The 25,127-nt window shown below is 55.3% G+C and overlaps 1 protein-coding gene across 2 annotated transcripts; it reads left to right on the forward strand.

Annotated features, from left to right (window-relative positions):
* On the forward strand, positions 1-23,659 carry VAX2 (ventral anterior homeobox 2). Of its 2 annotated transcripts, none has more exons than XM_066185137.1 (3): positions 1-330; positions 5,371-5,497; positions 22,383-23,659. In XM_066185137.1, exons 1-3 carry the CDS (start codon positions 30-32, stop codon positions 22,948-22,950), a joined length of 996 nt encoding a protein of 331 aa, XP_066041234.1. In that variant the 5' UTR covers positions 1-29; the 3' UTR covers positions 22,951-23,659. The 2 variants fall into 2 exon arrangements, with proteins under 2 accessions (XP_066041234.1, XP_066041235.1); XM_066185138.1 differs by having other exon boundaries at positions 5,371-5,558; positions 22,383-22,958.
* Positions 23,660-25,127: the final 1,468 nt, after the last annotated feature.

The following is a 25,127-nucleotide window of genomic DNA, read 5'->3' on the forward strand; positions in this document are numbered from 1 at the left end:
TCCCTCTCCCCGTGTCTCTGTCTCTGCTGATGTTTGATCCCGCCGCGGCGCCCGCAGGGATGAGCGATGGAGGGGCCGAGCCCGGCGGGAGCCCCGTGCTGCTGGCCGAGCCCGCGGCCACCGGGAGGGCCCGGGAGAAGCTGCCAAGCCGGGCGGAGCTGGAGAGCGCCCTGCGAGCCGGAGGAGGCAACGGCGGAACCGGCGGAAGCTTCAAGGACATCCCGGGAACGTCGGCGGTCAGCCCCGGTTCCTCCAAACAGTGCGCCCCGGACACCGAGAGCCCGTCGGGGACCGGAGAGGCGGATTATTGCCGCCGCATCCTGGTGCGAGGTACGGGCTCACGGTCCTCGGTCTCCCATCCCCGCTCCCCGCTTCCCCTGTCCGGGTGTTCCCGCTCCGGGCACGGGGCATTCCCGTTCCCCGCTTCTCCCGGCCGGGTGTTCCCGCTCCGGGCACGGGGCATCCCCGGCACCGCTTCCAGCGCATCCCGAGCTGCGTTTCCCGGCTGCCAGCTCCGGCCTCCCGGCCCCCCGCCGCTCTCCGCTGCGCGTGGGAACGGAGCGGGCCCCGCTGCCCCAGCCCGGCTTCCCCCCGAGCAGCAGCGGGCTGGGAGCGGGGCCGTGCCCGGCGGGCTCCGGGGGAACGGTGCCGGGGTCACGGAGCCGCCGGAGCCCCGCGGGGGAACGCGCGGGCGGCGGGAGAAGGGGGGGACAGCATCAGCGATGTCGCAGGAGAAAAGCGTCACGGAGCGGCGGCGGGCGAGGGGGGGTTTATTTTTTTTTTTTTTTTATAATATCACCGGCTCGGCCCCCGGGCTGGGGGTTCGCCGTCCCGCATCCCGCATCCCACATCCCGCATCCCGCGCTCAGTCCCCGCCGGCCCGGGACTTCTCCGCGATCGCTTCTGGCGTGTGGCGAACCCCGAGAAGTTTGGGGAGCCCCCGGTGATGCTGTGACAGGCGGGAGGGTCCCGAGCGCTCCGCCGCTCCGGGAGCCCGGGGATGCTCCGCGGCCCCGCCGCTCCTCCTCCGCCGCTGCCGGAGCCCGGAGCGGCTCGGCGGCCGCTCGGCGATCAGGGCCGAGGCCTCCCGGTGCCCAGAGCAGCGCTCGGGCACCGGAGCGACGGCCGTGACCTCCTTCCTCACCGGAGACCCGAGCTGCCGGTTCCATCGTTATCCCGGGCTCGGGCATCCCGGGAAAAGCTCCCCGCCGCTCACCGACAGCCTCCGGTTGTCGCGATAGGCGCCTTTCGCCGACAGCCCGCTTGTCCCGGTCCGAACGGGGCGCAGCGGCCGAGCAGCGCTCGGGGAACAAGCCCCGGGGGTCCCGCCCGTGGTGTCCCCGCGTCCCCGGGGGTCTCCGAGCGGGGCTGCCGCCGGTCCCACCGGGGTCAGGCTGGGGTCAGGCCTCTCCTCCGCCGCTTTCAGCCCCGCCGAGGCCGCCCCGACGGTGCCGGCACCGGGAGAGGAGCGGGGGTCGGTGGCCGAGGCCGGGGCAGGGTCTGGGCTCCCGCCGACCCCGGGGACCCTCACCGGGAGCTCCTGGTTTCTTTCACCATCTTGCCGCGGCCGCCACGAACGGTGCGGACAAAATGGTGGCGGGGAGAGAAAAACGCCGCAAATCACCGGGGTTGGGGCGAAAACGAAGCGGGGAGAACGTGACCGAGGCCACCCGGGGCTGAGGGGACGCCGAGCCGCCGGTCCCCACCCGCCCCGGCCCAGGGCCGGCACCGAGCGGCGGCTGGGCCCGGGCAGAGCCTCCCGCTCGGTTTTGTGCCAAACAAGAGGTTAAAATGTTCATTTTTACGGTTCGAAATATTTATTTCTTGAAAATATTTTGGGTTTCGCCATGGCTGCTTGGTCCTGGGAAAGAGGCCCCGGCAGCCCCGGTAGCCCCGGTAGCCCCGGCAGCCCCGGTAGCCCCGGTGAGGAGCGGCTGCCGCGGAGCTGCCGCCAGCCCCGGGTGCAGCCCCGGTGCTCGCCCGCGGTGCTTTCGGTGAAGTCGGGGTGGTCCTGGTGACCCCCTCACGCCGGCGGGGTCCTCTCGGGGTCTCACTCCCGTGACACCGGGGATGGTCCATGCGGGACGGAGCCTCCCGGTCACCTCGCGGGGATAAATGGGACAAGGAGGGACCTGAGCACCCCGGGGCTGGTCCTGCTGTCACCACGGGGCTGGTGACACATCCCGGGATGTTCCCCCCGTTCCTCCTGGTCTCCTCCCGGGGCCGGCCCAGCGCTGGGCCCGGTGGCCGCAGAGCACGTGGAGGGACACCCCGATGGCGTTTGGTGCCACCACGGCCACCCCATGGCACGGTGGGGACATCCTGGGGGCTGGCAGGGGCGGGGGCGTGCACCCCAAAAGGTCCTGGCAGGTGTGTTGGTGCGGGAAGCCAGGTGGGCAGGGGGTGTCCCTGTGCCAGGGTGAGGTGTCCCTGTGCCAGGAAAACGTGTCCCCATGGATTTGGGTGCCCTCTGCTCTTATAGGGCATTTCGACCCCAGCCCTGTCCTGGCTCCAGAGCCACCAGGTGTACCCTTGTCCCCAAGAGCAGGACGTGTCACCAGCAAGGCCCAAGGCTCCGGAACCACCCAGGGAGCCCTGGCAGGACCCGGGAATTTTGGGGGCTCCAGAATGGGAAAAGACTTTCAGGATGGGATTTCTGGAATGGGGGGATGGCCTGAACGCCCCAAAACCTCCCCTAGGGAAAGGCCAGCGGGGCGGTGACCCCGAGGGGTTTGGTGTCCCCTGTGCCCAGCTGGCACGGCGGCCGTGCCCTTTTCCCCGCCGTCCCTCCGGAGCTGCTCCAGCTGCCGTGGGGGAGGATAACAATAAATAATGCCCGAGCCCAGGGCGCAGCTGCGGCCCCGGATCCGGCAGTCCCGGCGTTCCCGGCTGTTGTTGTGCCGTGGGCATGGACGTGGGCGCGGATGCGGGCACGGGAGTGCGGACGTGGCCTGGGCATCGTCACCGCCACGGCTCTTCCCACACAAAATGGTTCCCGGCGCTGATCCCGCCGGAAAAGCCGCTGATCCGCCTACAGCCCCTTTCCTTCCCGGCTGCTCCGCGCCGGCCCGTGGGGTTTGGGGTGTGGGTTGGGTGCCGGCCTGGATGTCCCCAAACCCTCGGGATTCCTTTGGTGCCGCGTTCCGGGATGGCGGCTCGGACGCGTCCCCGGTTCCGTGGTGGGAAAGAGGTTCTGGGATTGGGGTCCCTTTCCCGAATCGGTGTTTGGTTCCCATTCCCACCATCCCGGTGTCAGATCCACCGCCCTTATCCCGGCTTCTCTGTCCTCGTCCCGGTTCTGCTGAGCCTATGGCAGTGCCGCCATTCCCATCCTGGCGCCGCCATTCCAATCCCGGCACCACCATTCCAATCCCAGCGCCGCCGTTCTGATCCCAGTGCCACCATTCCCATCCCAGTGCCACCATTCCGATCCCAGCGCCGCCATTCCGATCCCAGTGCCGCCATTCCAATCCCAGTGCCGCCATTCCAATCCCAGTGCTGCCGTTCCAATCCCGGTGTCACCGTTCCGATCCCGGTGTCACCGTTCTGATCCCAGCACTGCCATTTCAATCCCAGTGCCGCCATTCCCGTCCCAGTGCCACCATTCCCATCCCAGCACCGCCATTCCAATCCTGGTGCTGCTATTCTGATCCTAGCACCACCATTCTGATCCTGGTGCCACAATTCCCAACCCAGTGTCACCGTTCTCATCCCAGCATCGCCATTCCAGTCCCAGCACCGCCATCCCGGTGCCACAATTGCAATCTCGGTGCCATCATTCCAATCCCAGCGCCGCCATTCCCATCCCAGCGCCGCCATTCCCATCCCAGCGCCGCCATTTCCATCCCAGTGCCGCCATTCCCATCCCAGTGCCACCATTTCAATCCCAGTGCCGCCATTCCCATCCCAGTGCCACCATTTCAATCCCAGCGCCGCCATTTCCATCCCAGTGCCACCATTCCCATCCCAGTGCCACCATTTCAATCCCAATGCCATTGTTCCCATCCCAGTGTCACCATTCCCGTCTCCGCCGTCCCCACCCCATCTCCATCACCCCATTCCCGCCTTCTCCCCGCTGTTTTCTTCCCTCCTACCCCAGGAATTTTCTCATCCCTTCATGCCCAGCCCAGCCAGTGGGAGGGAGAGCCATGGACCTCCAACCAGGATCCCTCCGGATTTGGGATCCAGGATCCCTCCAGAATTGGGATCCAACATCCCAAAATCAGGGCTCGGGGCTTGGAGCACCTTCCTGGCTGGATTTTAACCCTCTGGAAAAGTTCTGCAGGAAGGGCTCACCCAAACCGAGTCAGGATTTGGGATCTGGGAGAATCCCGGATTCCCGAGGCTCATTTTAATTCCTGGGAGCTGGGACAAAATTCCTGTCAATTTTTTTCTTTTTTTTTTTGGTGGAATTTGTCCTTTCCCGATGGGAAGCGAAGCCACGGGGGCTCCTCCGGAGTGGCCACTTGGCCTGGGATGGAGCCAAACCGAATTCAAGCTTTTTTTTTTTTTTTTTCCCCTGGATATTCCCAACCTCGTAAAATCCCTTTAAAAAGCGCTTCCCAAACTTGTCCTTTAAGAGGAAACTGCCCCAAAATGGGAGCTGAGCTTTCCAAGGAAATATTTCCTTCAGTGAGGATAATTCTGGATAGACGGGAATCGCAGAGAGGTGAATTTTTTCCCAGAATTCCCAAGGAAGGACAGAAATCAAAAATTATATAAAAATTACAGAGAAAAACAAAAAAATCCTCAATTCGAATTCTCCCTTGGCATAAATCTCCCGTTTGCTCCTGGCTTTCCAAACTATTATTTCCAGGTTGAAACGCTGCGTTTTCCCGAAAAAACTTCATGACTCCTATTTATCTTTATTAAAAACTTCTAATTCCTGGAGATTTGTCTCCTTTCCCCGGATATTTATAAATTCCCCGGAATTTAGGGCCAGAGGGAAGAACCAAGCCACGATGATGATGATGATTATTATTATTATTATTATTATTATTATTATTATTATTACTATTATTATTATCATTATCATTATTATTGTTGTTTTGTTGTTGTTGTTGTTTGTTGTTGTTGTTATCATTATTGTTATTATTATTATTATTACTATTACTATTGCTACCACTATTATTATTATTGTTATTATTATTATTATTATTATATTTAAATACCATGATTAAGATCATTTGGTTAATAATCTCAATCATTGTGGGAGCTCCGTGGATATTCCACACCCAACCACTCTTTAATTCCATTTATTTCCCATTTTCCCCACCCCCCCCCCCCACAAAAAAAACCGCATTTTTTTGATTTTTGCCTCGATCCCTTCAAGGTTTTTTGGGTGTTTTTTTCCCGTTTTTCCCGGTGCAGATGCCAAAGGGACGATCCGGGAGATCGTGCTGCCCAAAGGGCTGGACCTGGACCGGCCCAAGCGGACGCGGACGTCCTTCACGGCGGAGCAGCTCTACCGCCTGGAGCTGGAATTCCAGCGCTGCCAGTACGTGGTGGGCCGGGAAAGGACGGAGTTAGCCCGGCAGCTCAACCTCTCCGAGACACAGGTGAGACCCGCGGGTGGCTTGGGGACATCGTGGCGGCTTGGGGACATCGTGGTGGCTTGGGGACGTGGCGGTGTCCGCATCCCCAAGCCCTCGGATGCGTGCGCGGCGTTCCCCGGGATAAGTTTTTGTTCCTCCATCCCGTCCTTGGAATGGTTGGAAGGTGGTTGGGGACAACGCTGAGGGGTCTTTGGGGACAATGCTGAGGGGTCTTTGGGGACAATGCTGAGGGGTCTTTGGGGACAATGCTGAGGGGTCTTTGGGGACAACGCTGAGGGGTCTTTGGGGACAATGCTGAGGGGTCTTTGGGGACCTCCCCCAGCTGGCGGTGTCCACTCAAATGTCCGGCAAAGGGTCAAGGTGAGGTTAGATGGAGTTTGGGACAACCTGGGATAGGGGGCAGCTCAACCTCTCCAAGACCCAGGTGAGACCTGCGGGTGGCTTGGGGACATCGTGGTGGCTTGGGGACATCGCGGTGGCTGCGTCCCTGAGTTTGGATGCGCATGCGGTGTTCCCAGGAACGGTTGGAAGGTGGTTGGGGACAACGCTGAGGGGTCTTTGGGGACATCGCTGAGGGGTCTTTAGGGACAATGCTGAGGGGTCTTTGGGGACAACGCTGAGGGGTCTTTGGGGACCTCCCCCCACTGGCGGTGTCCACTCAAATGTCCGGCAAAGGGTCAAGGTGAGGTTGGACAGGGTTTGGGGCGGTCTGGGATGGGGGAAAGTGGCCCTGGATGAGCTTTGGGGTTCTTTCCAACTCATTCCGTGATCCCGTGAAAAGCAGGAAGAGGAAGGAGCTGGGGGATGACAGCGGTGACCCGAGGTGGGACGTGGTGGGATTGGGACGTGTGGGAGCTGCTGCTGCTTTTATTGGAGCCCAATCCCAGTGGGATTGATTATTTATTATTTATTATTTATTATCTATTGTCTATTACTTATTACTTATTACTTACTATGATTTATTTATTTATTTATTAGTGTAGAATTTTTATTGATAATTATTATTATTAATTATTATATCTATTGTTATAATGGATAATAATCCCAGCGGGATTATCCTGGATTTCTTCTCCATCACCATCCTTGGATGACAGGAAGGGATTTTCCTGGTTTTCCATCGCCCTCCACGGATGATGGGAAGGGCTTTTCCCGGTTTTCCTGTGCTGAGGATATCCGGGAGAAGGGATGGGATGTGCTCTGGGTTTGGTGCCTCTGATGGGGTCGTGATGGTTGTGGCTTGGAAATTCGTCATTAAATAGTGATCACCATTAATGAAATCTTCTTAATAATGGTATTTAAATATAATAATAATAATAATAATAATAATAATAATAATAATAATAATAATAATAATAATGTTAGTGATAATAATAACAAAATAAATATAATAATAAATATAATAATATTAATAATAATATTCTGGCCTATCCATCCCTTCCCTGCCAGGTCTGGCATAGCTTCTCTCAATTCAGTAACTAATAATTCCAAATATTCAGTAAATAATAATAAACCAGGAAGTAATTCCCGTTTTTCCAGCCCTTTTTTATGGAGCCAACCCATTTGGGATTTGGGGGGGATCCTGCTGCCAGGTGAGGGGAAATCGGCGTTCCGGGATTTTTTTGTGGCGGTGGGATAGCGGGATTTCGGCGAGGAGGAGGATTTGGGGTGGGATTGGGCTGTGCCGTCGTCGGGAGAAAAGTGGCCTCGGGGTCCCTGTTCCCAAGGTCCCGGTGTCACCTCCACGGAGTTGGGAGTGACGTGGGTGGACACTGCGGGGACAGCTTTGTCCCCCTGGTGAGGGTTTCCCTTTTCCAGTGTCCCTTTCCCTGGGATTCCTCCTCTTGGGGTTCCCCTTCCCGGGATTTCTCTTCCCGAGGTCCCAGTGTCACCTCCACGGAGCTGGGACAGTCCCAGGTGGCTTGGCCATGTCACTCTGCGGGGACAGCTTTGTCCCCATGGTGAGGGGTCCCTTTTCCCAGTGTCCTTCTTCCTGAGGTCCCTCTTCCCAAATCCCTCTCCTTGGGGTCTCTTTTCCCGGGATTTCTCTTCCCGAGTTTCCAGAGTCACCTCCACGGTGCCAGGAGGGTCACGGGTGGGCTTGGCGGTGTCACACTGCGGGGACAGCTTTGTCCCCAACACAGGCAGCCACTGATGGGTCCCTCTTCTTGGGGTCCCTCTTCCAGGGATTCCTGGAAGAATATTCCTCTTCCCAGACTTTCTGGGATTTCTCTTCCCGAGGTCCCTGTGTCACCTCCAAGGTGCCAGGAGGTGACACGGGTGGGCTTGGCCATGTCACGCTGTGGGGACAGCTTTGTCCCCCTATTGAGGGATCCCTTTTCCCAGTGTCCCTTTTCCTGGGATTCCTCTTCCAGGGGTTCCTCTTCCTGGGATTTCTTTTCCTGGGATTCCTCTTCCAGGGGTTCCTCTTCCTGGGATTTCTCTGTCCCAGTGTCACCTCCACGGAGCCGGGGCAGTCCCAAGTGACTTGGCCGTGTCACACCACGGGAACAGCTTTGTTCAGGGTCCCTTTTCCCAGTGTCCCAGTGTCACCTCCACAGATCCATGAGGAACCGTGCGGAGCAGGAGCAGAGGATTCCAGGGAGTTGGGAGCTGCCCAGAAATTCCCTTTTTCCCAGGATTGTTCTTCCTGCCGTGCCGGTGGCATCTCCAGAGAGCCGGGAGTGACAGGGGCAGGCCTGGCAGTGCCATGAAAAGGGACAGGAGGTGTGTCCCTGGCAGGGGATCCCTCTTCCCAAATCCCACTTCTCAAACCTCCCCTTCCCAAATCCCCCTTCCCAAATCCCCCATCCCAGGATCCCAAATCCCTCTTCCCAAATCCCATTTCCCAGGATCCCAAATCCCTCTTCCCAAATCCCCCTTTCCCAAATCCCACTTTCCCAAATCCCTCTTCTCAGATCCCTCTTCCCAAATCTCCCTTTCCAAACCCCCTTCCCAAATTCCCCTTTACAGGATCCCTCTTCCCAAATCTGCCTTCCCAAATCCCATTTCCCATTTTCCCAACTCCCCCTTCCCAAATCCCCCTTTCCCAAATCCCCCTTTCCCAGGATCCCAAATCCCTCTTCCCAAAAATCCCTCTTCCCAAACTTCCCCTCCCAAATCCCCTTTCCCAAATCCCTCTTCCCAAAATCCCTCTTCCCAAATCCCACATCCCAAATCCTCCTTTCCCAAATCCCCCTTTTCCCAATCCCCTTTCCCAAATCCCTCTTCCCAAATCCCCCTTCCCAGGATCCCCCTTTTCCAAATCCGTTTTTCCAAATCCCTTTTTCCAAACCCCCCTTTCCCAATTCCCTCTTCCCAAATCCCCCTTCCCAAATCCCATTTCCCAGGATCCCAAATCCCCCTTCCCAAATCCCATTTCCCAGGACCCCAAATCCCCCTGCCCAAATCCCCCTCCTCAGGATTCCTCTTCCCAAATCCCCCTCCCTAAGTCCCATTTTCCCCAATCCCTCTTCCCAAATCCCATTTTTCCCGAATCCCATTTCCGTGGCCACACGTTTGTCCCCGTCGGGCACAGAGGGCGTGCCCGGCAGGTCGCCGGGCTCGGGAGGTCACAGCCTTTCCTCAGGGATGAAAATTCCCATTTTTTTCCCCTCCTCTCCGCTGCCTTCATCCATCCCCGGGTGAGAAAATTCCCGCCCCTGTCGCATCCCCTCGGCTCTCCCCCTTTCCCTCCTTCATTCCCTGTCTCCTTAAATTCCTTTCCCGCCTTTTCACACCGTTTTTTGCTTGGTTTTTTTTTGGTTTTCCTTCCCCGCAGCCAATTCTCAGTTCCCAGAACCTTCCCGACTCCCTGATTTATTTTTTTTCCCCCCCCAGAATTCCCAAAATTCCTCCTCTTCCCCCTCAGGGTGCGACTCCCCGGGGCTGGTTTCACGCTCAGGCGTCGCCCTTTTTCCTGATTCCTGGTTTTTTTTAACAGCCAGGATGTTTTCCTCAGGAATTCCGAGAGCTTTAAACCGAATTTTCCAAGCGCCCTTTTTTTGGGGGTTGGAATGTGCTGATCCCACCTGGATGCGACCTGGAGAGGGAAAAGTCTCTGCCAGCCCCACCCAAACTGGGATAAATCCAACTTCCGCAGCAAAATCCCAGGATTTTTGGGGCGATTCATTCCCAGAATTTCGGGAATTTTAGTGGTGGATCCCAACCAGCAGCATCTTCCTGGCTTTTTATTTCTATTTCTATTTCTATTTCTATTTCTATTTCTATTTCTATTTCTATTTCTATTTCTATTTCTATTTCTATTTCTATTTCTATTTCTATTTCTATTTCTATTTCTATTATTTCTATTTCTATTATTTCTATTTCTATTATTTCTATTTTTATTTCTATTTTTATTTCTTTTATTTTTATTTTTATTTTCTTGGGACAAGAGACAGATTTTTTTTTTTTCCAGCCTCTCCCTGGGCTGGCTTTTAATTCCAAAACCAGCTCCTGACTTTTTCCCTGTGGATTTGCCGGGAACCCTGAAGGAAAAAGGGGCCACCAGGGCTTGAAATTTTTTTTTTTCCTTTTTTTCTTTTTTTTTTTTCTTTTTCTTTTCTTTTTTTGTTTTCTGCCTGTGGATGTTTGGGAAGAGGGGAGGAGCGGGGGGAAGGATGATTCATCCCCGGCGAGGAGGGAAATGTGACGAGATGGGAAGAGACACGGTGTGATCGCAGCTGGAATGCTGCAGCCCAACATTCCCGGGAGCCCGGGCTGGGATCTTGCAAAAATCCGGCTGGAAATAGGGGGAAAATAAAGGAAAAAAAAAAATTATGATCGAGGGAGCTGAGCTGCGATTTTGCAAAAATCCGGTTGGAAATAAGGAAAAAAATAAGAAAAAGGGAAGATTTAGGGAGCTGCGCTGGGATTTTTCAGAAATCCCGCTGGAAATAGGGGAAAAATAAAGAAAAAAAAAAAAAAGAAGATTTAGGGAGCTGGGCTGCAATTTTGCAAAAATCCCGCTGGAAATAAGGAAAAAAATAAGAAAAAAAGGAAGATTTTGGGAGCCGGGCTGGGATCTTGCAAAAATCCTGCTGGAAATAGGGGAGAAATAAGAAAAAAAATAATATTTAGGGAGCTGCGCTGGGATTTTTCAGAAATCCCGCGGGAAATAGGGGGGGAAAAAGGAGATTTAGGGAGTGGGATTGGGATCTTGCAAAAATCCTGCTGGAAATTGGGGGGGAAAGGAGATTTTGGGAGCCGGGCTGGGATCTTGCAGAAATTCTGCTGGAAATAAGGAAAAAAAATAAGAAAAAAATGAAGATTTAGGGAGCTGCGCTGGGATTTTGCAGAAATTCTGCGGAAACGGGGAAAAATGGAGATTTTGGGAGCTGGGCTGGGATCTTGCAAAAATCCTCCTGAAAATAGGGGTGGAAAAAGGAGATTTAGGGAGTGGGATTGGGATCTTGCAAAAAATTCCTGCTGGAAATTGGGGAAAAAAAATAAAAATAGGGAGATTTAGGCTCTGATTTTACTCTCCCGGCAGCCGATCCCGCCGTTTGGCAGAGCTGGAGGCAGGAGGGGTTGGGGAGTGAGGGATTTGGGATTATTTTTTTTTTTGGCTCCAGGAGTGAGGGATCAGGCTGGGAGAGAGGGAATCACCCAGAGGAGAGGAGGGGATCACCCGAAAAAAAAAAAAAAAAACTGATGGGAATCGCCCAGGAGTGAAAATGAGATGATCCAGGGAAAACGGGGATCACGCAGGAGAAATGGGGATTTCCTGGAGGTGAGGGTGGGATCATCCAGGGAGGGCTGGGATCGCTCGGGGGAGATGGAAAAACACACAGGGAAGAGGGGGATCAGTCCAGGGAAAACGGGAATCACCCAGGGGAGAGCAGGGATCGCTTAGAGGAGAAGGGAAATCATCCAGGGAGAGCTGGGATCACCCAGGAAAGGTGGGAATCGCCTGGAAGTGAGGGTGGGATCAGCCAGGAAAATTGGGAATCACCTGGAAGTGAGGGTGGGATCAGCCAGGAAAATTGGGAATCATCTGGAAGTGAGGATGGGATCATCCAGGGAGAGCAGGGATCACCCAGGAAGGATGGGAATCACCTGGAAGTGAGGGTGGGATCACCCAGAGAAGTTGGGAATCACTTAGAGGAGAAGGAAAATCATCCAGGGAAGATGGGAGTCACCAAGAAATCATGGGAATCACCCAGAAAAGTTGGGAATCACCTGGAAGTGAGGGTGGGATCACCCAGAGGAGAGAGGGATCAGCCAGGAGAGCGGGAGGGAATTTCGGAGCCGCTCCTGCTCCTTCCACCCATCCAGGGAATTCCTCTTCCCTCCCGGATCCACATTTGCCTCCCGGTGCTTTTCCCTAATTAATCCACGGATACGATTAAGGTTCGAGGAGTTTAATTAACCTGAGGAATGTTTCCATCGGGGAATATTTCCATGGAGAGCTCGGAGGTCCTTGGGATGAGCTGGGGAGTGGCGGGACCATCCCAAACCCATCCCAAATCCTGAGGGCAGCTCAAATCCACGGAAATTTTTTTCTGGGAAAACCCATGGGATTCCTGATTGGGAAAAGTGCCCCTTCCCAGGGTCATTATGGGATGGAAAATCCCAGGCAGAGGAGGCAGAAGGACCCTGGGGGGACAGGGGAGGGGCAGAATTCCCATAAATCCCGATGGGATGGGATTGGGATGGGATGGGATGGGATGGACGAAGGGATTTGCTCTCGGGGTCAGGAATTCCATGCCAGGCCCAGGTTGAGGTGACCCCGGTGTTTTCCCGCCCTTTTTCGGGCCAGGACAGCGAGGTGACAGTCGGGACAAGTCCCAGGTTGTGCCAGGGAAGGTTTAGGTTGGATTTTTTGGGGAAAATTCCTACATGGAATGGGTTTTCCAGCTGCCCAGGGCAGGGGTGGATCCCTGTTCCTGTGGGGATTTACCAGCCCCGTGGATGTGGCATTTTGGGGACATGGTGGTGGCTTTGGTGGGTGTGGCACTTTGGGGATGTGGTGGTGGCCTTGGTGGGTGTGGCAGTTTGGGGACATCATGGTGGCCTTGGTGGATGCGACGTGATGGTGACCTTGGCGGATGTGGCACTTTGGGGACATGGTGGTGTCCTCGGGGGATGTGGTACTTCAGGGACATGGTGGTGGCTTTAGTGAATGTCACATTTTGGTGGCCTTGGTGGATGTGACATGGTGGTGGCCTTGGTGGATGTGGCACTTGGAGACATGGTGGTGGTGGCCTTGGTGGGTGTGGCACTTTGGGAGCACGGTGGTGGCCTTAGTGGGTGTGGCACTTGGGGACATGATGATGGCCTTGGTGGATGTGGTGCTTTGGGGACATGGCGGTGGTGGCCTTGGTGGATGTGACATGGCGGCGACCTTGGTGGATGTGGCACTTTGGGGACATGGCGGTGACCTTGGTGGGTGTGACATGGTGGTGGCCTTGGTGGATGTGGCACTTTGGGGACACAGTGGTGGCCTTGATGGATGTGACATGGCGGTGGTGGTGGCCTTGGTGGATGTGGCACCTGGAGACATGGTGGTGGTGGCCTTGGTGGGTGTGGCACTTTGGGGACATGGTGGTGGCTTTGGTGGATGTGACACTTGGGGACACAGTGGTGGCCTTGGTGGATGTGGCACTTTGGGGACATGGCGGTGACCTTGGTGGGTGTGACATGGTGGTGGCCTTGGTGGATGTGACAGTTTGAGGACATGGTGGCGGTGGCCTTGGTGGATGTGACATGGCGGTGGCCTCGGTGGATGTGGCACTTGGGGACCTTGGCAGTTCTGGATCCAGGAGCCTCCAAGAGTTTTTCCATCCCAAATGATCCCATAATTCCGTGATTTCTGCTGGCAAATCCATGGGATTCTCCCGATGTCCCCACGGGCTCCATCCGGACCTTCTTGGGGACAACTCCTGGGCCACCCTCCAACTCCATCCCTGCCGGTGGCCCCACATCCCCTGGAGCATCCTGGGATTCCCAGCATGGAGCAGAACATCTGGGAAAGGCCGGCAAGGTCTATTTATAGCCCGGCAATTAAGAGGAGGCCGTTAAAAATTAATCACCTCGGCTCGTTAGCGGGGACAGGACGAGGGGACGGGGGCTGGGGCTGCCACGGGTTTTCCTCTCCTGGGAAAAAGAAACAAAATAAAAAGCAGGAAAGAGGATGTTGGGAAGAGCTGGGAGCCCCAAACCCCCCGTGGTTCCCACTTCCCTCTGGATTGGGACACTCCGGAAGTGACGGGATCCACCCAAGGTGGATTTTGGATCATCCAAAGGGCAGGGTTGGGATCTCGGGAAGGAATTCCTGCCTGGGAGGGTGGGGAGGGGCTGGGCTGGAATTCCCAGATTCCCAGGGGCTGCCCCTGGATCCCTGGGAATGCCCAAGGCCAGGTTGGATCAGCCTGGGATAATGGGAATTGTCCCTACCCTTGGAAAAAAAGCTTTTAGGTTCTTCCCGACCCAACCCAGTTGGGAATTCTGGGCTCTTTCCTGAGGGGTTTCCATCCATCCTTCCCTCCATCCCTTCTGCCGGAGCTTTTTCGGGATGGGATGAACTCTCCCACCCTCTTCTCCTGGAGCATTTCCCTGACTCACTTCCAGGAGGGATCTGGGCAATTCCAGAGGATCTGAGCTCCCACAGCTGCTAAATCCTTGGGAATTGGTGGGGGACATCATCCCGAACAATCCCACATTTAACGGGATCGGGTCACACCCAGATGCTGAACACACGCGGAATGGACGGGGGATCCTAAATTTCCTGGTGCCCACAGGAAATTCCCGGGATTTGGGCACCTCCAGCAGGTGCTGGATCCATTCCCACATCCCTGCGTCAGAGCACGTTCCTGGAGCAAACCCAGCTCACGTGGCCCCGCTAATCCCGGCTCTTCCGGGGGGGGGACAATAAAGCCGGGCCTAAGTGGGCACACCGCGGTGACACAGCCCTGGAGACTCCCAAATTCCGGCATTGTGATCCCAGAAACCCGACCAGGCAGCTGGGCTAGAGGGGGGATAAATTCGGGATTTTTGGGGAGCGTTCCTAAAAAGAAAAAAGGGAATAATTCACCGAGATTTTTGTCATTAAGGATTTACGATTCCCTCCCCCCCCCAAAACAAAAATCAAATCCCGGGATTTCAGACTTTCTGAAGGGAAATTTTGATTCCCGATGAAGCCGAACTGGGTTTGATTCCCAGAGTAATCCCAGCATCCTCCAAGTGGATTTAATTTAAATGTTTTCCTGAAAAAAAAATGATGGGATTTGGGTTTGGTGATGGGTTTTGCGAGTTTTGGAGCTGATCCCGATGCTGGGGCTGGAATTCTCACCCACACGTCCCATCAAAACCCTTGGGATTTCATGGAGGGTGTCCTCACCCATCCCAGCATTCCCAAAACCCCAAAATCGTGAGAATTCCCCTTCAGCTTCGCCGTCATCTCCAAATTTTCCATTTCCAAAGCTCACCGGAGCACCCGCCAGCTTCCCTGGCCTCAAAACCGGGAATATCCAGAATTTTGGAGCAGAAACCGGACACGGGCTTGGAATTTTCGATCGGTGGCGGGAAAGGGGCTCCCGGATGAGGGGCAGGGGCAATTCCTGCCGCGCTGGTGGCTGGAAATGGCTGGAAATGCGTTTCCGAGGGCCGTGGAGGAGGGTTCGGAATGGTTGGCGCAGCGGGATGCGCCGGAATGGCGGCCGAGGGATGAATCCATCCGTGCTCGGCACGGGGAGAGGCGGAAAGGTCACGGAGCCGCGGGTTCGGGCAGCGATCCCGACGGATTTACACAACGCCGGGATCCGGGATCCGAGCCCCAGTGGGGCTGGAGAGAGGAGGGAAAGGAGGGAAATGAGGAAAAGGAGGAGGAGGAGGAAGGTGGCGGCTCCCAACGGGCGTCAGCTGCCGGCGGTCGGGAGCTAATCCCGGCCAATTCCCGCTCGGCAGCCAGGAATAGCGCGGGATGGCGGAGCCGGGGGCCACACGTGTGCCAGGAGCGCGTGACGGCGCCGGGGTCAACGGCGGGGCAGGGCTGCCCAAAACAAACACGGCTAAAAAACCCCAAACGCGGCCCCGGAGCGGCGGAGCGGGGTGGGGATTGTCGCGTTCGGCGGATAAACGCCGGGAGAACGCGCTCCGGTGGTTTTTTTGGGAATGGTTTTTTTGGGATGGATGGATGGGGTCAGGAGCAGAGCAGGGTTGGCGAAAAATAAACACCGTTAAAAATCCCAAAACATGGCCCCAGCCCCGGAGCCGGGAAGCAGGGTGGAGATTGTCCTGTTCGGCGGATAAACGCCGGGAGAACGCGCTTCCGTGGTTTTTTGGGAATGGGTTTTTGGATGGGTGGATGGATGAATGAGGTCGGAGCCAGGGCAGGACTGCCCAAAAATAAACACCGTTAAAAATCCCTAAACATGGCCCCAGTCCCGGAGTCACAAAGCAGGGTGAGGATTGTCGTGTTCGATGGATAAACACTGGGAAAACACGCTCCGGTTGTTTTTTGGGAATGCGGGAGCGCCGGAATCTGTGTGGTGTTGATATTCCTGGGCAGGGATGGGGGTTTGGGATCTCAGTGAGGAGCAACGGGGAGCAATGCCCATCACAGCTTGGCCCTGACACAACGGGAAGCAGAGGATGAGGATGGAAAACGGGAGCCATAATGAGGGGAGGAAGCTTCCGGTGCCATCTGTGCGCTGACGTGGGATGGACAGATGGACGGAGGGACGGATGGATGGATGGATGGATGGATGGAGGGATGGATGGATGGATGGATGGATGGATGGATGGATGGAGACCCCTCAGGAAAGAACCACCGAATCCCAGTTACTGGGCCGAAAACCAGCAAAAATTTCCGGATCCATCATCTCCCACCCTTTGCCTTCCCAGATAACGGTTTCGCGTCAGGATTCCCTTCTTGGGAATTATTCTCTTTGTGGCTCCGAGGTGGTTGGGGAAGGGCAGGGATGGGAGCAGCAGCCCCGCGTCTCCGGAGAAGGAATCCCGGGATACGGCGCTCTCCGAGGTCATGGAACAGCATTCCAGGGATCCAACCCCTCGTGGGCTCCATCCCGATGCTGACGGCCCTGGAAAACCAGGATGGAGCTGATGTCGTGGGCTCCAGATAATTCTGTGGGCTCCAGATAACACCGTGCTCCCATTTCTTTTATTTTTATTTTTATTTTCATTTTTATTTTTTATTTCCCATCTTCATGCGCTGCTTCCCGCATCCTGCCTGGGATCAGGGAATCAGGATGATGTGGGAGGCGTGACCCCATCCCAAGGCTCCGGGTCGGGAAGCTCATCCGACCCCTCAGATTTGTAAATCCTTAACCATAAAAATGTCGGTGAATTATTCCCGTATTTTTTTTTTTGTCCATCAGTTCGGATGCGGCTGGATCCGAACTCCCCGGAGCACATTCCGAGCGCGGTGACATTTGGGATGACATTCCAGGTGCCAGGGAGCAGGGCAGGCCTTCCTGCATTCCGGGAGTCGAAGGGATGAATCCACAGGGAAAGGATCCGTGGGAGGAGGAGAAATCTGGGGGGGGGGGGGATCTCGGGGACTCGTTCGGTGGTGGAATAGGGAGTGGGAAAATAAAATAAAATAAAATAAAATAAAATAAAATAAAATAAAATAAAATAAAATAAAATAAAATAAAATAAAATAAAATAAAATAAAATAAAATAAAATAAAATAAAATAAAATAAAATAAAATAGAGAAGAAAATATAAAACATAAATGTAAATAGAAAATATTGTACAATAAAATAGAAAATACATAGAATAAAATATATAATATAAACTATAAAAGATGGAATATAAAATATAAAATATGGAATATGGAATATCAAATATGGAATACACAATAAAAATATAAAAAACTGAAAGCGGATTGGCTGAGGGTAAAGGAATAGAATGTAATAAAAGGTGGAAAGTAACATACAGTAGAGTAAAGCAAAATAAAAATAGAGTAGGAGAGGACAAAATAAAATAAAGTGGAAGAGAATTCTAAAAATTTAATAGAAGACAAGAGAATAAAAGAATTAAATTAAATTTTTAAAAATTCCGTTAAAAACTTAAAGGAAAATAAAAGAAAATACTTTAATAATAAAATAATTTAAATATACCAAAACAATAAAATAAAAATATACTAAAAGAATAAAATTAAAATATACTAAAATAACAAAATAATAAAAATCAGAATAAAATGATCAAATAAAAAAAATAAAATAATACTGTAATAAGATAATAAAGGAAAAACCTCAATATCAATACCACAATATATAAGTATATAATCTATATTAAAATATATATATACTATAAAATATCATAAAAAATATACAATACATTGTAATTACAATAAATGCATCATATACTGCATATGTGCATTATGTATTATGTATTAGTTATTTTTATAGTTGTATATTAATAATAGCCATTGCTCCATTTATAAAATAATATAAAACACCTGAATGGTAGCATATTCAATATATAATAGTGCATAAAAATAATAAAAATATAAATACGTAATTAAATATCCTATAGAAAATAAAAGACATAATTAAACATAAAATAATGACTATGTATTTTATATTGGTAGAATATCAGTCTATTAATAGCTATAATAACCATATAATATTCTATGATAACTGTGTATTTATATGCGATGGGATCACGTGTATTTTTCATAATTAAACACAGAGATTTTATAATAATATTAGTGTTAGTAAACCATCTAATTTTTGGATACGTTTAATTCCCCATTATTTAATATTTTCCAGGATTTCGTAGCTCCCCACAGGCCATCTGGGCTCTCTGTGCCGTGATTGCCTTTTCCCATATTCCCATTCTCTTGGTCGGTTGGGAGAGCTGGGAATGTTCCCCCGGAGAAGGGAGAAATCCCGGGAATGCTCAGAGTCCCCAAAGGGGCTCCAGGAGAGCTGGAGAGGGGCTGGGGCCAAGGCCTGGAGGGACAGGACACAGGGAATGGCTTCCCACTGGGAAAGGGGACATTGGGCTGGGATCTTGGGCAGCAATTCCTGGGAATGGAATTCCCAGATTTGCTGGGGCAGCCCCTGGATCCCTGGGAATGCCCAAGGCCAGGCTGGATCCACCTGGGATATTGGGAGATGTTCCATGGAACTGGGATGGGATTTAAGGTCTCTCCCAACTCAAACCGTTCCGGAATTTTGGGATTTATAAGATTCCTGCTCTCCTCACCCCTCAGCCGGGGTTTTCCAAGCTGGCTCCTCCACACGGCTCCGTCCTCCCTGTCCCCGGAGTGTCCCCTGCCGGTGTCACCTCCCGTGTCCCCAGTCCATGGGCACTTCCAGAGGCGCTTCCCAAGTCTGACGCCACTGGAATGTCACACGTGGGGTCAGGGATTTAGAGCCGTGGGACATTCCCAGGATTCCTCCCCCTTGTCCCCGTTCCCTCCCAACTGGGTGTCCTGGCTGCCCCAGAGCAAAAAAATCTGGGAATTGGGTTTTTCTTGGAAAAGGATGGCCTTGAGCTCCCTCTCCTTCCCACCAAACACGATATTCCAGAGGGCTGGACTGGTGCCCACTGGGAATATTCCCATTTCCTTCGGGATAAACTGGGAATGGCACCACCCCAGTTGTCCCATGGGGACGTGGTTGGGGAAGGAATCGGCTTTTTTCGGGAAGGAAAAGCCGATCCGGGGGAAGATTCCGATGGGAATTCTGGAAGAATCCGGAGTGGGAGGAGCAGGAGTTGGGAAAGGGGGGGATGGAATGGGATGAGGCCGGAGGGGAATTACTCACGGATCTGTCAAGGCTGGAGCTGATCCGCGTCCACCGGCGGGAAATTGAGGATGATGGGGGATGAAAAGGACACGGGGAGGCGCTAATTGGGGACAGGTTGGGGACAAACTTCAGCCAGGGCCACCCCCGCCGAGCTGAGGTGTCACCGGGGCGGGCTGGGGTCACCCTGTGGGATCCAGGGGACGTTTATGGGGCGGAGTGTTGGATTCCCGCCGGATCATCATTAAGGTGTCGCTAATTAGCCGGGTTTGGGGCTGCCTGGGTCCTCTTCGGCCCCACCACTGCGGGTTTGGGAGCTGCAGTTCCCAGGAATCGGCTGCTCCAGGAGATGGGACGATTCCGTGTCAGGTCACCGTGGCTGGGGACCCAGCTCTGTTCCCAAAGCCATCCCAGTGGTCAGCGTGGAGTGACCAGTGGGGTCAATGACATGGGGACACAGCCCTGGGGTCACTGGGATGGGGACATGAGGCCTGGGGACAGACATTGTTCCCAAAGCCATCCCAGTGGTCAGTACGAAGTGACCAATGGGGTCAGTGACAGGGGGACACCAGCCCTGAGGCCAGTGACATGGTGACACGGCTCTGGGGTCACTGGGATGGGGACATCAGTCTGGGGACAGTGAGACAGGGACATCAGCCCTGGGGATCCAGCTCTGTTCCCAGAGCCATCCCAGTGGTCAGCGTGGGGTGACCGATGGGGTCAGTGACATGGGGACACAGTCCTGGGGTCGCTGGGTTGGGGACAAAAACCATCCCAGTGGTCAGCGTGGAGTGACCAGTGAGGTCACGGGGATGGGGCACCAGCCCTGGGGACAGGGACATCAGCCCTGGGGACAGACATTGTTCCCAAAGCCATCCCAGTGGTCAGTACGAAGTGACCAATGGGGTCAGTGACAGGGGGACACCAGCCCTGAGGCCCGTGACATGGTGACACAGCTCTGGGGTCACTGGGATGGGGACATCAGTCTGGGGACAGTGAGACAGGGACATCAGCCCTGGGGATCCAGCTCTGTTCCCAAAGCCATCCCAGTGGTCAGCGTGGAGTGACCAATGGGGTCACGGGGTTGGGGACACAGTTTTGGGGTCAGTGGGATGGGGACATCAGCCCTGGGGTCACTAGGATGGGGACCAAAACCATCCCAGTGGTCAGCACGAAGTGACCAATAGGGTCAGTGACATGGGGTCACAGCCCTGGGGTCACTGGGATGGGGACATGATGCCTGGGGTCAGTGACATGGGGACATCAGCCCGGAGGTCAGTGCAATGGGGACAAAAACCATCCCAGTGGTCAGCGTGGAGTGACCAATGGGGTCAGTGACATGGGGGACGCCAGCCCTGGGGGAGTGGCACGGGGACATCAACCCTGGGGTCACTGGGATGGGGACACCATCCCTGTGGACCCGGCTGTGCCTGGTGGCAGCCAGCGCCCCGGTGTCCCCGTGCCGGGTGCCGCCGATGTCCCCGAGGGAAAGCGCGGGCGGGCCGGCCGTGCCGGGCGGTGGCGGGAGCCGATGTCCCCGCGGTGTCCCCCGGTGTGTCCCCACGCTCCATTATCCCCGCACTGCGACCCCATTGTGCCGGGGCCGCGTCCCCAAGGAGCCGCCGGTGACACCGGGACGCCGCCGGGGGACGCTCCTCGGGGGGTCGTCCCCCAGCCCGCGCTCTAACCCGAGTGTCCTCCCCTCCGTGTCCTCCCCTCACCCCCGTGTCCGTCTGTCCGTCCCCCCCGCCTCTCTCTGTCTCTCTCTCTGCCTCTCCTGCCCGCTCTGCTCTGCCAGGGAGGGAGGGAAGGGCTCTCGGGGGGCCGGGGGGCCGCGGCCGGGGGGCCCCGGGCTGGGCCGGGGGCAGTTTTTGGGGTGCGGGGCTCAGCCCGGATCCCCTCCTGACCTCGGCCAGGGGCAGGGCCGGGTGTTCCCCCCCGGCTGGGTGCTGCGCCCGGAAATCCAGAGCCACCAGATGCCACCCTGTCCCCTCCACGCGTCACCCCGCGGCCCGGCCAGGGGAGGGTTGGCAGTCGGGGGACGCGGGTTTGGGCTTCAGGAGGATCCAGCCTGTCCCGTAGCGCAGAATTCCCGGGAAAACCAGCGCGGGGAGAGCCGAGAACAGTGCGGGGGGAGCTCAGCCATGAGCTCCGGGCTCCTTCCTGTCCCCAAGGTCCCACCCCGGGGACAGGAGCCTGAGGTCCCTGGGGTCACATTCCTTGGGTCCCATCCCTGGTATCCCATTCCTGGGAATTCTTCCTTTCCCTGGAAGCGCCCCGCAGGAATTCTCCCTTTTTTCCCTGTAAAAGCCCCGCAGGAATTTCCCCGTTTTCCCTGGAAGCCCCACAGGAATTCTCCCTTTTCCCTGGAAGCCCCCTGCATGAATTCTCCCCTTTTTTTCCGGGAAAAGCCCCTCAGGAATTCTCCCTTTTTTCTTTGCCAGCCCTGCAGGAAATTTCCCCTTTTCCCCCGGAAAAGCCCCGCAGGAACGCTCTCTTTTTTCCCTGCCAGCCCCGCAGGAATTCTCCCTTTTCCCTGGAAGCCCCCTGCATGAATTCTCCCCTTTTTTTCCGGGAAAAGCCCCTCAGGAATTTTCCCTTTTCCCTGGAAGCCACTCAGGAATTTTCCCTTTTCCCTAGAAGCCCCGCAGGAATTTTCCCTTTTTTTCCCGGAAAAGCCCCGCAGGAATTCTCCCTTTTTCCTGCCAGCCCCGTAGGAATTCTCCCTTTTCCCTGTCGGCTCCGCAGGAATTCTCCCTTTCTTTCCTGGAAGCACCCCGCAGGAATTCTCCCTTTTTTCCCTGGAAAAGCCCCGCAGGAATTTTCCCTTCTTTCCCCGGAAAAGCCTCGCAGGAATCCCGCTTTTTTTTCCCCCCCGGAGGGATCAGCGCCCGGAGCGGCGGCGGCGGCGGCGAGGGCGGATCTGTCTCGGCCGGTTCATTTTAATTCACGTCTCTCTCTCTTTCTCTCTCTCTCGTCTCTCTCGCTCTCTCCTCCCGCCTCTGGCCTCTCTCTCTCTCTTTCCGTCCGTGCCTTCCTGTCCCCCCCCTTCCCAAAAAAAACCCCCCCTCCCCCCCCCCCGTCCTCCCCCACCCCTTCCCCTCCCCAGGTCAAGGTGTGGTTCCAGAACCGCCGCACGAAGCAGAAGAAAGACCAGAGCAGAGACTCTGAGAAACGCTCCTCCTCCTCCTCCTCCTCCTCCTCCGAATCTTTCGCCACCTGCAACATCCTGCGGCTGCTGGAGCAAGGTCGCCTGCTGTCCCCTCCGAGCCTCCTGTCCCCTGTCACCTCCTCCAACCCCGCCATCCCGAGCCCCGCGGGGAACGGCGGAGCTTTGGGGGCGCCCGGCTCTCCGTCCCCGCTTTTGGGAGGTGGGAGCGGCCCCGCGGTTTTCGGCCTGCACGTCCCGTCCGTCCCTCCCTCCGCTTCTTCGTCTTCGTCGTCTTCGTCATCCTCGTCGTCGCCGCGGCTGCCGGGGAGGCCGCTGTGTTTCGGGGGGCCGTTTTTGGGGGGTCGGCACGAAGCGCCCGGCGCCTCGGCCTTCGAGCCTTACGCGCGGCTGGAGAGGAAGGACAATTCTAGAGCGGGCGAGAAGCCCGGCCCTTAAAACTCATCTCCCCTCACCCATCCCCCCCCCCCCCAAAAAAAAAAAACACCCCAAACGAACAAAAAAATAAGTGTCCAAAAAAAAAAAAAAAAAAGTGTCACCTCCCCCGTGCCACCACCCCCCCCCAAAGCCACGTGGTCCCCTCCTCTCCCCGGGAATTCCCTGGATGTCACCAAGGGCTTGAGCCGGTGACACTCCCAGGGGCTCCTGTGTCACCCAAAATCCCCCCCGCTCCAGGCGTGGTGGCCGGGAGGGGGACAGGGAGGTGGCGGCTGTGCCCGCGGTGTCGCTTACGGCGTGGGGACAAAAAGGGGACAGGGTGAAGCGGCGCCGGGCTCTGTCCCCCCGCCGTGTCCTGGCAGAAGCGCCGTGCCTCAGTTTCCCCGCCCGGTGGCCCGGCTGAGGTGACGGCGGGGACGTGGCGGGGTCCCGGCGCTGCTCCCGTGGGGATGTTTGTCCCCCGAGGGGGCTCCGGTGATGTCCCCAAGGTTGTCCCCGTGAGGAGGGAGGGGGGGGACACCCCCAAACACCGCCCCGCCCCGTTTTGGGGTCGTCCCACCTCGGCAAACCCCACAGGGGCTGTGACAATGACATCTGTCCCTCTGGGCCACCCGGGAGGGTCTTTTGTCACCCCCAAACCCACTCTGGGGTGACACCGCTGTGATCCCGTCCTGACACTGGCCTTGCAGCCACACGCCCCTTGTCACCTGTCACCTCGCCCCTTGTCACCAGGGTCCCTACCCGGAGCTGCGGGGCTCCCAGAGGGTGACAGGGGCTTCCTGCGGGGCTCCGGGGGGCTGGGGGTGGGCTTGGGGACATGGGGGGGCTTTGTGTGAGGTGGCCCTTGGGGACAGCGGCAGCTGCTGGGGGTGTGGTGGGAGTTGTCACCTCGGCGGGACACTCTGGGCTGTTCAGGTGTCCTGGGGTGTCACCACCTTGCCAGGACACCCTGGAGTGGTGTCACCTTGTCCAGGTGTCCTGTGGTGTCATCACCCTGTACAGGTGTCCTGGGGTGTCACCACCTTGTCAGGACACCCTGGGGTGGTGTCACCTTGTCCAGGTGTCCTGTGGTGTCATCACCCTGTACAGGTGTCCTGGGGTGTCACCACCTTGTCCAGGTGTCCTGAGGTGTCAGGTGTCACCTCGTCCAGGTGTCCTGAGGTGTCACCACCTTGTCCAGGTGTCCCGTGGTGTCACCACCTTGCCAGGACATCCTGTGGTGCCACCACCTTGCCAGGACATGTCGGGGTGTCACCACCTTGTCCATGTGTCCTGAGGTGTCAGGTGTCACCTCGTCCAGGTGTCCCGCGGTGTCACCACCTTGCCAGGACACCCCGGGGTGTCACCACCGCGCAGTGCCACCCCTCACCCCACCCTCACTGTCCCCTCCTCCCTCGGGGACATCGTGACAGGGCCAGGGGGACACCCCGAGCCCCCTCCCCACACCCACACCCCCCAAACCCGCTGCTGTCGATTGGTTCGTTAATTAATCATGGTAATTAACACCCACCCCCGGGGGGGCGGGGGGGGAGGACACACCCCCCGGGGCCCGCGAATTCCCAGGATTTTGCAGGGAAATATTTAAAATAAATGATTTTATGAGAAGTTTTTGCGCTTTTTTTTTTTTTTTTTTTGTGATTTTGCTTTTTTTCCCCTCCCGTTTTTTAGGGAATTGTTGTTTTTGGAGCGCTTTAAGAGGGGTGGGGCGGGGAAACTGAGGCAGGGACGGGGACAGGTGACAATCCTGCCTGTCCCCTCCCCGCCCACCGGCACAGGATTGCTCCAACAATATTTGGGGTTTTCCTCCCCTCATCCCTTAATTCACGTCGATTAAATTAAATTAAATTAAGATTATATTTATCCCTTAATTTATGCCGATCCCATCCCGATCCAGACGGAGCCAGGACAGGGAAGTGTCCCCGTGTCCCCACCTCTGGAATTCTGTCCCCCAACCCCACCCGGGCATCGCTTGGACTTTTTGGGGGGTTTTTTTTGGGTTTTTTGGGGTTTTTTAAAAATTATTATTATTTTGGGGAGTTTTTGTTGTTTTGGGGGAGTTTTTTTAAATTTTGTTGGGGTTTTTTATTATTATTTGGGGGTTTTTTGTTTTTGTTTTTGATTTTATTTTGGGGGTTTTTTTGGGTTTTTTTTGGTTTTTTGTTTTGTTTTGTTTTGTTTTGGTTTGGTTTGGTTTGGTTTTTTTTTGTGTTGTTGTTGTTTTTTGTTTGTTTTTTTTTTTTTGCTTTT

The sequence above is a fragment of the Chamaea fasciata genome, unplaced genomic scaffold (assembly GCF_029207755.1).
Source record: "Chamaea fasciata isolate MVZ Bird 193981 ecotype frontalis unplaced genomic scaffold, bChaFas1.0.hap1 SCAF_6, whole genome shotgun sequence".
NCBI lineage: Eukaryota > Metazoa > Chordata > Aves > Passeriformes > Sylviidae > Chamaea > Chamaea fasciata.